The 12,607-nt window shown below is 50.4% G+C and overlaps 1 protein-coding gene across 1 annotated transcript; it reads right to left on the reverse strand.

Annotated features, from left to right (window-relative positions):
* Nucleotides 1–3,290: 3,290 nt before the first annotated feature.
* Nucleotides 3,291–12,398, reverse strand: LOC142575819 (uncharacterized). The gene is made up of 3 exons (XM_075685496.1): nucleotides 12,161–12,398; nucleotides 9,635–9,937; nucleotides 3,291–3,639 (listed from the first exon to the last, which is right to left on the reverse strand). The coding sequence occupies exons 1-3, from the start codon at nucleotides 12,308–12,310 to the stop codon at nucleotides 3,412–3,414; spliced, it is 681 nt and encodes a 226-aa protein (XP_075541611.1). The 5' UTR covers nucleotides 12,311–12,398; the 3' UTR covers nucleotides 3,291–3,411.
* Between the last annotated feature and the right edge of the window lie 209 nt (nucleotides 12,399–12,607).

Below are 12,607 nucleotides of genomic sequence, written 5' to 3' on the forward strand. Positions count from 1 at the left end.
GCCCAGACTTGTTAGCAACAACACTCTCACTATAGTATCAGTGTGTCTCCAGCTAGTTTGCTTGGCTGAAGCATTTACTCCTATGGCTGACTTCCGTGCGGTTTGTGCAGTGTGGTGCGTCGCACCCCGTCATACTGGAATACAAGTGCCAGTACGATGTGTTTCGTATCACTTCACCAAGGTCCTTGACTTCACATCGTCGAATACCGTACCTGAAACCCGCAGCTGCTCCTCACAACGCACGATCAACGGTCCGCTGATTGCAATGGCGATGGCACTGACGCAAACGACAAATTCGCATGAGTTGGCGATGCGCCCGTAAAGTTGGCTTCGCAGCGGCGCGGATCATTTGACGTCATTTTTCGCGCTCGGCCAATAGCGGTGCGAGCGGCGCTGGAAAAGGTATGCGCAACTCTGCTCCCTGCGGGAGCATATACAGGAACACTACTCTGGCCCAGGTGATAGAAGGTTGCGTAAAAAATATAAAATGTGACCTAATCAATCTTCAGGAAAAACCGGGAATTCTCGGGGTTTTTGAGTAGTCTGAAAAAACTCTGGGAATTTGTGCTTCTATCAGGGAAAATTAGCTGTAACTTTTTTGAAAGGGAGCGAGTGTCGCGGTAATGCTGGCTCGAGTAACCGACAGGAATCGTGATGAATCGCCTTTGACGCTCTGTTGTCGGCTGGAGAAATTGCCAGTGTACAGTAAAGACCGACTTTCCGGATGCCCGATAATTCGGACGGCTTCGCAGCACTTTCATGTACCCCATAGAGTCAATGTATCGGAACGTCTGAAATTTCGGACGCAAGAACCCTTTGCCGTCCGATTTTCCGGACTTTTTGTCGTGACAGCAGGTCCGAAGCGGCATTAATCAAAGCCATCACTGCTGCCATTTTGATGACCTCACCGCCTCGAACCGGCGCTCTCGCATGCAGATCCGTTGAAAGCCGTAGCCACCACTGCGGCAACGCTAGGCCTAGCTGCTTCGACGTTCGCTATTAAGCTTCTTACCGTTGTGTGCCGTGCTTTTCATTGAAATAATTCGCCGCTGTCAGCAATGGTACCGATTCCGTCTTTGTGGTCCTCGCGATTGGCTTCGAAGCTCGGAAAGCCCGATGCGTTGCATAACGCCGGTTCCCGAAAGTCAGCTTCGCCTCTGTACAGAAATGTTACTTGGTGAAGCATACGCAAAAGTATTGCGGTGAAGCATAACAAGCATGGGAAGGGGCTATTGCCACGGGACACAGTATGTATTCCTTAACTATACACGCGCGAACCCGGTATCTCCTGCCACAGTACGAGCACCGATATGCCTAATACATGTACTGACAGGCCTTCAGACCTTTTTCGAATGTGTCAATGACATTTTGAAACCTTAAGGACAGTGAAAGACATACATTCGTTTTTTCCAACTGGCCGTTCTTTCGCACGTTTTCGCAGCCCCTAGACAGTTCGAAAAATCAGACGTTGATTGTACAACTGATCAAGAGGATGACTCAAGTGGTCCGCGGGGCGAACGAGCGGCGGAAGGAGGACGAGCACAGAAGCTGGGGCCTACGCACTGAGCATTGAACGGGAAAGGAAGCCTGCTGCCGCCATTTTGAAGGAGCTTGAGCACAAAAAACAAAGTGTTGGCTGATGCCGAGATGCAGGTGTCCCTGATCCAAACCAAAACAAACACTTTAAAGCAGTGAAACACAACAGTGAGGCGTCGTGCGCGGGCGGAGAGTATGCCAGGACAGTTGAGGTTGACTTACGAGCTGTTGAGAGAGAATCTCAATTGTGACAAAGTTCTGGCCTCGTACCACTGAGCTTGCTATCAGTTGATAGAAATAGCTCATATTCGAAAATATTTGCTTTTGTATGCATTTCCTTTTTATTCGTATTTGAGAATGTCCGACTCGATTTGCAATGTTTGTCGAAGATATTTGCTGTGCATGTTACACCCCCCCCCCTTCTTACTCTCTTTTTGAATAAAATTAACGCTACTCCTTAGTATTCAAATAAAATTAATTCGTTCGTTATTTGTTTTTTTCGCAAGCTTACTAAAGACTGACAACATCGGGTGACATGGTTTAAGCCCGTCTTGACATAAAACATAGTTCTGCGTCACTCAGGAAATTTTGAAAAGGCACTCAGGGAAAACATGGAAAACGCAGGGAATTTCGAAATGTCAACTTGGTAGACACCCTGTTAGTCCGATTGTAATTATTTCGTGTTAAGTATTACCTTCAGGTTGGTTGGAATATACGACAGTAGTATATACACTTGTATTTCAGAAGAAAAAGTACTACAGTATATACAATTCCGTTCATCCTACTCCAGTTAATTCGACTTTCGTATAATTAGACCAGGATATGAAGGACCTGAGTGCGCTCGTAGAACGCGTTTGCCTTAACTTTCGTTATTTCTATCCTGAAATTAGACATTGTCTCAAAATCGCATTGTCGCAGACATTGACGTGGGGAGGAGGAGGGGGAGTAGGGGCGGTGTCAAAAACATTGTTCCAGAAGGGGAATAGGAAAAAGCATACGCCTAGCCCTGACCAAAAAGCATGCAAACCCGCAGTGGTGCCATACGTCCACAAACTTTCCCATAACTTGAAGTCGCTAATAGGTTTGGTGTGCCAGTTGTTTTCTCGGTGCCACACAAGTTGGCTGGACTGTGTCCGCGCATAAGCCGCGTTGACAAAAGGACAGGGTGGTGCCAGAAAAACCCCACTAGACCGTACGTAAAATGTGCGACTGGCGTTATATACGAGATGTCGCTGAAATGTGGGAAGTTCTACGTGGGCCAAACAGAGAGATGTGTCAATGACCGGACACGGGAGCATGAATTGCCTATAATTAACAAAGGTAAGGCGCATTTACCTGCGCATTTCATGGTTTACTTGGCAGGCGAATGGCAGCCACTATATTGCGTGAGATTAAGATGGGTAAGGATGGCAGGAGTGGTGATACGTTAGCAAGAGAACTTTTGGAGGCACATCACATAAAATAGCGAGGCACGAGTTGATACGCCTGTTTTGCTGCTTGACAACCAGATGCAGCTGTTAAAAACGTCACTGTCATCGCTCTAGACAGCACTGATGTACGCATGTGCATTTGTTGATTCTACCTACTCTGCTGCAAGACTAAGGTTAGTTGAAGTGCAGCGCTCCACCTACCTTTTCTTACTTGTCTTCCCAAGTCTTTATTTTCCTGTTAGCGCAACAATGCATTCATTAAATCTCAACCATCTCGCACAGTAACAAGTTCTACTCATACTATGTCTAACGAAGAAGCCCATGTGGAGAAGCTTATTTTTCTTTATTTTCCTGGAAAGTAGACTACGGGATAATTATGCAGAGGAAATGCGAATTCAACGCGTCACTGTTTAGACGGGAAATATAACCATCCGGCGAGCGGCGTTTATTCATCGGATGACTCGCTGCCGCTCGTCGTAGAGCTGCCCCTCCTTGTGGCTATGGCAGCGGTATTCTGGAGCTCCACGTTGATCTGGCGCCGCAGCAGGGGAAAAAAGGAACGCCACAGGGTAGCCTTGCTCTGGTCCGAGTCCAAGTACACGGCTGATGCCAGGGCCTCGAAGGCGTCCGCTAGGGGCTTGGGAGGAGCCCCAATTCGGAAGCCCGGATACTCCTTGGTGCGGGAAGATTAGAGAGGGTGATTGGATAGATAGATAGATAGATAGATAGATAGATAGATAGATAGATAGATAGATAGATAGATAGATAGATAGATAGATAGATAGATAGATAGATAGATAGATAGATAGATAGAGAGTGAGTGAGTGGGAAAGAGAGGCAGGCAACGTAAGTTTTTTAACGCCAGGTATTTGTGTGATTTCAGTAAAAACGTTCTTCCTTCCTTCGGATCAAGTATTTTCGCACTGCTCGCTTCAAGAATGCAGCGCCAACTTGTCCAGCAAACCATCCTTTTGTGTACAGAGTGATGATGTCCTTATGATGAGTGTACCTGATGGTGTCCAGGCACTCTCTCGAGCAAAAAAAAAAAAAAAAAGTGACTTTTTGCAATGATTGAGAATTACGACCACAAATAGCAGCTTGAGCTCAGGGTGCAGAATGCGACGTTATTTTTTTTTTTCATTTCACTGTTAAATTACGCGCGAAACGCAGAACTCTCATTGGGCGATTGGCAAATTAAAGTTTTAATATATTGTTACGCGCGAAGGAGACCGTTTATAACCCTGACGGATGAAGGGGACCGTTTACTTTAGGTCGCGAAGGTGAGCGCAAGAGCGGTCAGCTGGTTTATCAACTGAGCGTCGTTCTCTTCTTCCTTCTTCCACTCGGGACCGCAAGCACGTTCACTGGTCTTCGTTTTCTTCATGCGTAACATTCCTCTCGTCGCAGACGAAGCCCGCCGGGCGAGTCAATCCATGTGTCTTGACGTGAACAATTTCAAGCGGGCGACATGGACCACTTGTGTCTTGGCAGCTCTTCTACCCCTCGCCGTGAGGCGAGCGATGTTATACGTGACTTCCGTGAGTCTGCTAATAATCACAAACGGTCCATCGTAGGTGGCCAAAAGCTTTTGGCATAACCCGCGTTTCCGTACTGGAGTCCACAGCCAGACTAAATCACCAGGGCGATATGTTACCGGACGGTGGCGAATGTCGTAGCGTACTTTTGATCTGTCCTGCGATGCCAAAGTGCGCAAACGAGCAATACGACGAGCTTCTTCGGCGAGGCAGAGAGTCTCGGCGACAGTGGAATTTTCGTGACTGCAGAAGGGGAAAACAGTGTCGATTGTGTACCGGGGTGGCCGTGCGTACAGCAGGAAGAAAGGGCTATAGCCGGTGGTCTCGTGCTTGGCGGTGTTGAATGCGTACGTGATAAAAGGCAGTACGTCATCCCAGTTCTTGTGGTCGGATGAAACGTACATAGATAGCATGTTTACAATAGTTCGGTTGGTACGCTCCGTAAGCCCATTCGTCTGTGGATGGTATGGTGTCGAGTGACGCAAGTGGGAATCACACAAACGAAGCAGCTCCTCTACGACGTCCGCTGTGAATTGTCGTCCACGGTCGCTGATGATCACGCGGGGCGGACCATGTCGCAGGATCACATATTGCAGCAGGAATGTTGAAACGTCAGTGGCAGTTGCGGAGGGCACGGCCGCCGTCTCGCAGTAGCGTGTGAGGTAGTCGACGCAAACAACTATCCAGCGGTTTCCCTTGGCTGATTTGGGAAATGGGCCTACGAAGTCAATGCCCACTTGTTGGAAAGGCGTGCTTGGAGGCGGGATCGGCTGCAGAAGACCTGCCGGAGCAGTAGATGGCCGTTTGTGGCGCTGACACTGCATGCAGCTGGCCACATACGTCTCAACAGATTGTCGCATTCCAGGCCAATAAAAGCGTTCCTGAATCCGGTAAAGTGTCCTCGCCGAACCCAGATGGCCAGACGTAGGGTCGTCGTGCATAGCACGCAGAATTGCTGTGCGCAGGCTCTCCGGCACCACTAGGAGAAAACGTGCGCCAGTGCTGGAAAAGTTCTTCTTATAGAGGAGTCCATCACGTACACAGAAATGGTTTGCTGTCGTCGAGGCGGTCGTAGCGGTGAAGAGCGGTGTTAATTTATCGTCTTTTCGCTGTTCGGTTTTGAAGCAGTCGAAGTCTGGAAAACGCGGCGACACAGAAGCCACGAGGTGATCGAAGTCGTCGGCGTCACAGTCCGTAGTACTAAGTGGCATACGCGAGAGACAGTCCGCATCAGCGTGTCGTCGACCACTCTTATAAGAGACGGTGAAGCTGTATTCTTGCAGTCGGAGCGCCCAGCGCGCAAGGCGGCCACAAGGGTCACGAAGATTCACAAGCCAACACAACGAGTGGTGGTCGGTGACCACTGTAAAGGGGCGTCCATACAGGTAAGAACGAAACCGCTGAACCGCAAATATTACCGCGAGGCATTCTTGTTCCGTCACAGTGTAATTCTGCTCGGGCCTACTTAATGAGCGGCTTGCATATGCGATCACGTGTTCGCGGTCACCGCAGCGTTGAACTAGGACGGCACGAATACCTATGCCACTGGCATAGTGGTGGAGGTGCGGGGTATCGCTCACAACAACGGAACCATCACTGCCGCAGCTTCGTCGAAGCCGTCGACTTGCCGGCCTCCCGCCATCAGCCGTGACCATCTTCGACATGCCAGAAGAAGGAGCCACTCCGAGGGCAGCGCCTAGCAGTCCGCTGCCATACTACCGAGTTCCACCCACCTTCGGAGGCAAAGCGGGGGAAGATGCCGACGAGTGGCTCGTCCACTACAAACGAGTGAGCAAATCCAACGGGTGGGATGCAACCGCTCAGCTCACCAACGTGGTGTTCTCCCTGACCGATACCGCCCTCGTGTGGTATGAGAACCACGAGGACGCGCTTACGACGTGGGACCATTTTGTTGACGAGTTAAAGGCGTGTTTTGGGGACTCAGTCGCCAAAAAAAAGCGTGCGGAGCAGACACTGTCGCAACGGGCGCAGCTACCAGGTGAGACATGCACAACATACATCGAAGAAGTGTTAAAGCTGTGCAAGGTGGTCAATGCTCGCATGTCGGAAGAAGATAGAGTTGGGCATTTGCTGAAAGGAGTGGCTGAGGATGTGTACAATTTTCTAATTGGAAAGGAGAGCCTCAGTTCTGTGTCCGATGTCATACGGCACTGCAGAACTTTTGAAACGCTCAAGATGCGTCGGATTGCGCCAAAGTTTGGTCGGTTGGCAAACGTTACGACGGTTGCCAGTGTGGACACGAGTCCTTGCCTCGACCTTCCTTCGACCATCCGACAGATTGTCCGCGAGGAACTTTCCCGCCGCGAAGGGTTGTCGCATTCCACTGGTGACCACCATGGCGTGTACACGTCACGTGAGGCTATGACGGCGCCACATTCGGCCCCTTGGCAACCGATGGTTACCGCAGCGGCCGTGGAGTACAGCGCAGCCCCACAGTCGAGGATGACAACACGCCCGCCGACTCCGCGCTATGACCAACGCACTCAGCGCACGCCTTCTCGACGCCCGATGTATCGTCGTGACACTCGCCACGAACCAACCCACTACACGCGGGAAAATGATAATATCCGCTTCATCGACGAACGACCAAGGTTTAGACCTCTCCCGGTGTGTTATTCCTGTGGTGTCCCAGGTCATATATCGCGGTTTTGCAACCAGCGTATAACCACATGGTATGGCCAGCCGTCAGAGTTTTTTCGGCCCTCCGAACGGCCACACGGTGCCCCGTGGCCAGCACACGTATCGTCTGGCGACGAGGATTGGCCGAGCAGCTCCCGGAATCGCTCCCCAGCATCTGACAGAAGTTTGACACCCCCACCGCAACGTCGTGCTCCCCGTTCTCCCTCACCGCTGCGTCGCACCGCGTCCCCTTCGTCACCGGAAAACTAGCTAGCGCGGCCGATGGAGGTGAGGTCGCTGGAGACGTGCTACTGACAGAAATACCTCCTGTGTTGATGCTGAAAAACAAAGTGCGCGTGCTTGTAGATAATGTCCCTGTGATGGCTCTGGTGGACACAGGCGCAACAATTTCGGTCATGAGTGTCTCGTTTAAACACGTGTTAGGGCGAAAGGTTTTGTTTAAATGGGACGAAGATTCAAAGTTCTGTGGAGTGAGTGGTGAGCCGTTGCGACCTATTGGTGTGTGTAGTGCTGACGTATTTTTGGGAGGCCATGTTATTACGACAGAGTTCGTAATTATTCCTCGGTCGACCCATGATGTTATTCTCGGCATGGACTTCTTGCGGGAGTGTGGTGCTACTGTCGACTGCCGCACCGGAAAAGTATTCTTAAGTGGTAGGATTCCATCAGGACTCCTGGAGAACCCTGTAGATCGCGAAACTACACTGTGTGTTTGTGGTGATACGGTCATACCTGCATCATCTACCGTTTGCGTTCCCGTTGTCTGTTGCGGCGCCGATTCCGACTGCTTCGAAGCTACCGTAGAACCGATGCACTTTAACTGTATGAAGAAGAATGTTTTGGTTCCACATTGTGTGGTGTCGATCAAAGGCGGACGCACTGGCTTATGGACCGTAAACTGTTCTAAGGAGCCCGTTATACTATCTGAGGGCATGAAATTAGCCTTCGCCAGGGAACACGCGTCCTTATCAGTGGCTCAACTTACAGATGTGCCGGAAGAACCTGACGGCCACAGTTCGGAAACGGCCCTTTTGTCGATGGTCAATAAATCGCTCAGCACGAGTGAACGCCGAACGTTAGTGGGTGTGCTTTCGAAGCACGTTTCGGTATTCGACTTTGCGCAGAAGGACAATATACCTGCAATCCCTGCGTCTCGAACGCGCCATACCATCAACACGGGTTCAGCAAATCCGATTAGACAAAAGCCATATCGTGTTTCACCATCAGAGCGCCAGATTATCAACGAACAAGTGCACGAAATGATGAAAAAGGGAGTCGTACAAGAGTCAGCAAGTCCGTGGGCAGCTCCAGTGATTCTTGTTAAAAAAAAAGATGGATCTTGGAGATTTTGCGTCGACTATCGCCGTTTGAATGCTGTAACAAAAAAGGACGTGTACCCAGCACCTCCACCACTTTGTTACGCGCGAAGGAGACCGTTTATAACCCTGACGGATGAAGGGGACCGTTTACTTTAGGTCGCGAAGGTGAGCGCAAGAGCGGTCAGCTGGTTTATCAACTGAGCGTCGTTCTCTTCTTCCTTCTTCCACTCGGGACCGCAAGCACGTTCACTGGTCTTCGTTTTCTTCATGCGTAACAATATGTTTTATTACACGGGAAAGAACGGTAACTGCTTTCCTTAGCGTTTATGTGCTCGTTGCTCTCTCTCTCTTCCAAACTCAATGGGGGAAGAGAAGAAGAACAATGTGGTAATGGAAATCAAAATGTTCAAAAAAAATAACAAGATCTAACAGCAGTATCAACGCAACCTATCATCTTCCCCCTCTGTTATTTTAGAACACTCACGTCTCTCACCATCGCACCAGCTAGCTGATTCGCTTCTTCCTTCTCTATTAAGGATGGGAAAGAGTGAGCAACGGTTATATTGCCACGTGCACTTATTACTTTTCCCGGTGACCTCTTCTAACGGCTAACAAATGTCCAAAGTTATCGCCCAGCACAAGACGCGCCTTTCTGCATATCTAAAGCTGCTAACCGTGGTCTGTTGCCACCGAACCTTTTTGTGTAATCAAATTGTATGCTCGACACCAATTGTGTAGTGCTTTCTGGAAGGCATGCGGACACCAGTGATTATGCTGAAACACTCGACAAGTCATGCATAAAAGCCGGTGCGCTTGACCCGCAGATCAAATTTCAGCGCTCTACGAGTGTGCTCGCTGTTATCATTGTGCTGAGTGCTACTTGCCCTGCTCGACAAAGGTTCGCCCATTAAACGGTTTCATTACTTGCGTTGTGGCACTGTGGTCGCTCACCGTCGCTACCACAGAGTTTCGTGCAATAATTATTGTATATGAAACTCTGGGGTCACCACAACGTGACATAAACGCTGCTGAGGAAGGCAGTTGTTGCCCTGACGTACGGACAATATGTTCTTGTCGAAGCGTTGGCTCCAGCGACATTCCTCGTTCGACCACTGGTTATTCACGTGACTTTTTTTCGGCGCCCTCAACTCACCCCGTCCCTCAGTTTCCTCACGTATCCAACGATGTCCTCGCTGAGCGCGGAGGACGCGGACCGGAGCAGCTTGTGCATTCCGTGGTGGACCACCACGTACCCGAAGAAGCGGTTGCTCTCGAGGCGCTTGCGCGTCTCGTGGAGCGCCTTCGGCGTCAGGGGATAGATGGTTCCGTACAGGTGGACGGTCAGCAGTTCCTTCAGCAGGGCGTCACCCATGAAGTCCAAAGGACGCATGTATCCCGGAACGATGCGAGAAGCGGGCGGAAACGACTCGTGGGTGAAAGCCATGAGTAGGAAACCCTGCGCGGTGCGAATATGCGAAGAGTGGAGGTCCTGATGGGGCCCCTAGATAGCTTACCAGGTTTGCGCATAGCAAGCGGACACGCTCGGTGCGGGTGTCAGCTGGTGACGGTCGTTTCTGCAATGTATACACCGACGTAAAGGCGTGAAAATATGTCTGTGAACTCAAACAAAACCCTGCGCGCTACTCTTTTCCGAAGCGCCACAATTGGCAGCGTACGAGATATGACGTCACGCGAACGGTACTTCTGTGGCACACGCATCGCGGCTGCAGTGCAAGAGTTGCCAGCGGCAGGGCTATGAATTATGGCAAAACGCAGAGCACGCGGAACCTCATCAGGAAATGCTGTCAAAGGCAGTTACAGCGGTCAGTAGTAACGTTTTTCTTTTGTCTTCCTGTAATAATGCGTTAGCCGTTCTTTGAATACTTCACACTCTTTCCGGGGCTATCTAATTATAGTATATATATATATATATATATATATATATATACCTAACGGTCCTCCTACCTATACCTGGTTTACTGGGTAGTCAGTGGTGGCGCATCGCGCTGCTGTGCGGAAGTAACAGGGTTCGAAACCAACCATCGGTCCAACTTGGGTCGATGAGTGTGCGGTAATACGTAGATACGTGCCGCTCTTCAACGAACTTCTTTCACGCCGGCATGCGTCACTGTGGACGCAGGTCTGTGCACGTAACGCAAACTCTTTGACGCCGGCTTGGAGTACTATATGTGCCTCTCGGTCTGTGCAGGTCTCCAATGAACCTTTTCGATGTCAACATGGGCAACTGGGTATGTGCCAGTAGGTGTGTGCCTCGCTTCGAAGAACACCTTTGACGTCAACTATATTGAGTGAATAGGTAGTGCCACTGGGAACGTGCTGTTCTACAATTACGAAAAACAGATCCCTTAAATTTCTCCGATGCTAAGAGTAATCGAATCCTCGTCACAAGCATTTCTCAAGGACAGCGACTCGACGCCTATAACAGGCTGCCCCACAACTGCATTGGGTGTGCGCCACTTTTCAATGAACGCCTTTCACGCCAACGCTCTAGCGAGCTGCGCCATGAATCCACCGGGTATGTGTCGCTTTTCGACGAACTTCCCGGCAACTTGGGTCACCGAGCATGTGCCGCTCTACAGTGTGCAGCAAGTGAGGAAATAATGGTCAGCGTTCGAAGGTGCTGGCGCGCCACGCTCCTCGTCTCGGAGGCCACGCGCGGACTTCTCACGAGTGTCGCTGAATGGCGCATGCGTGTCCAGAAAGAAGCGCGAGAGAGGAGCCCGGTGGCCGCGTGACGTGTTTCTCAGTGTTCGCACGCATCATCGCGCCGTGCATTTCGGAGGCCACGCACCGGCTCCGCGATAGCGGCGCTAGATGGCGTCGAGTACGTGTTCCTAGGGACTAAATAGGGACGCGCGAGAGATGAGTCCCGCTGCAGTACGTTCCTCTTGTATAACTCGTTTCGACGGTGGCAGTACGTCGTGTCGCTGTAGGTTCAATGATCATGCATTACCGTCGACAGTCATCGTGACATGGCTTGTGCCGCAATTTGTTATATACCTTTTAAATAAGTAAATGCTCACTTACTACTACTACTACTATTACAACGTCTGGAAATTCGCCTTGCAGTAAGAAAGGAAGTGAGAGCGAACAAAAAATTCCGGCGGAGCCCACCTCACAATGACTGTCGACGCTAATTCTATTATCATTCGAGCAATGTAGCGACACACCGTATTGCTCAATACATCTTTATTTATTATCTGTAGTGGCGGAAGCAGGCTGAGAGTGCTAATCACATTAATACACCCACACGCCACAGCGTTTACAATCTCGCATGCTATAGCTCGCTACCTAAGAACACGGAAAAAGCATTCCCATCATCGCCTTTTTATTTCTCCACTTTGCAAGGAACGCATTTCTTACTGCTCGAACAGGCATGAATAGCCGCAGTGGGGGTAGAGCGGTAAAAGGACAAGCTCGCAGTCCCGTATCACAGGCAAGCACAGTTGAGCGCGAAAGGGCGCACGTATAGAAAACACGGCGAGTTTTTATCCTGATGATTTCGTTTCTAAGGAACATCCTCGACCACTAATCGAAAACAGCGAAGTAGGAGATGGAAATACGCAGGATATCCATTGCGTCTGTCTACTGCAGCCTCACGCGATACGACGCGCCTCCTTGATCTTTCTTGCTCCCTCCCTTCCCGAGACTGCCTCACCTTATCACGAAAAGTGTAGCCCAGGACAGTCTCGACGTGAGCGTACGGCTTCGCCGCTAGCAGCAGCTCCGGGTGCTGGGGGTTCCACAGTTCGCGGGGAACGGGCATGGTCCACTCGTAAAAACCTGGTGAGACGCTGCTGGTCGGCATGTCTGTTTACTCTCTTCTGCGCGGTGTGAACAGCTTTGTTGAGTTTCGAATGGCTCGTCCACTCTCGAGCGCGCAATCTTCTTTGTCTTCTCCCTCTTCGCTTGCGAACCCTCGCGCGCACCAAAGAGTTTCATAATGCGAACGCCTGGAACTCGTAAAAGAAAGATACGCTGGGGGTTATTGGATTCCTTCAGCCTGGTTACTGAATTCCTGCACTTTGCAACACACAGGTACAGGTAGGTAGAACAAGGCAGGTTCCTGTCTCACCTCGCTTTAATATAAAGAAAGAAAACAGTG

Source organism: Dermacentor variabilis, chromosome 3, assembly GCF_050947875.1.
Source record: "Dermacentor variabilis isolate Ectoservices chromosome 3, ASM5094787v1, whole genome shotgun sequence".
In the NCBI taxonomy this organism is placed as follows: domain Eukaryota; kingdom Metazoa; phylum Arthropoda; class Arachnida; order Ixodida; family Ixodidae; genus Dermacentor; species Dermacentor variabilis.

Bases quoted from the DNA above. Each gene is read 5' to 3' on its own strand.
- LOC142575819 (XM_075685496.1), bottom strand. From the start codon at position 12,310: ATGCCGACCAGCAGCGTCTCACCAGGTTTTTACGAGTGGACCATGCCC. The intron at 9,938-12,160 runs GTGAGGCAGTCT...CGCACCGCGCAG, and splicing joins GCTACACTTTTCGTGATAAG to GGTTTCCTACTCATGGCTTT. The intron at 3,640-9,634 runs GTGAGTTGAGGG...TCCCGCACCAAG, and splicing joins TGAGGAAACTGAGGGACGGG to GAGTATCCGGGCTTCCGAAT.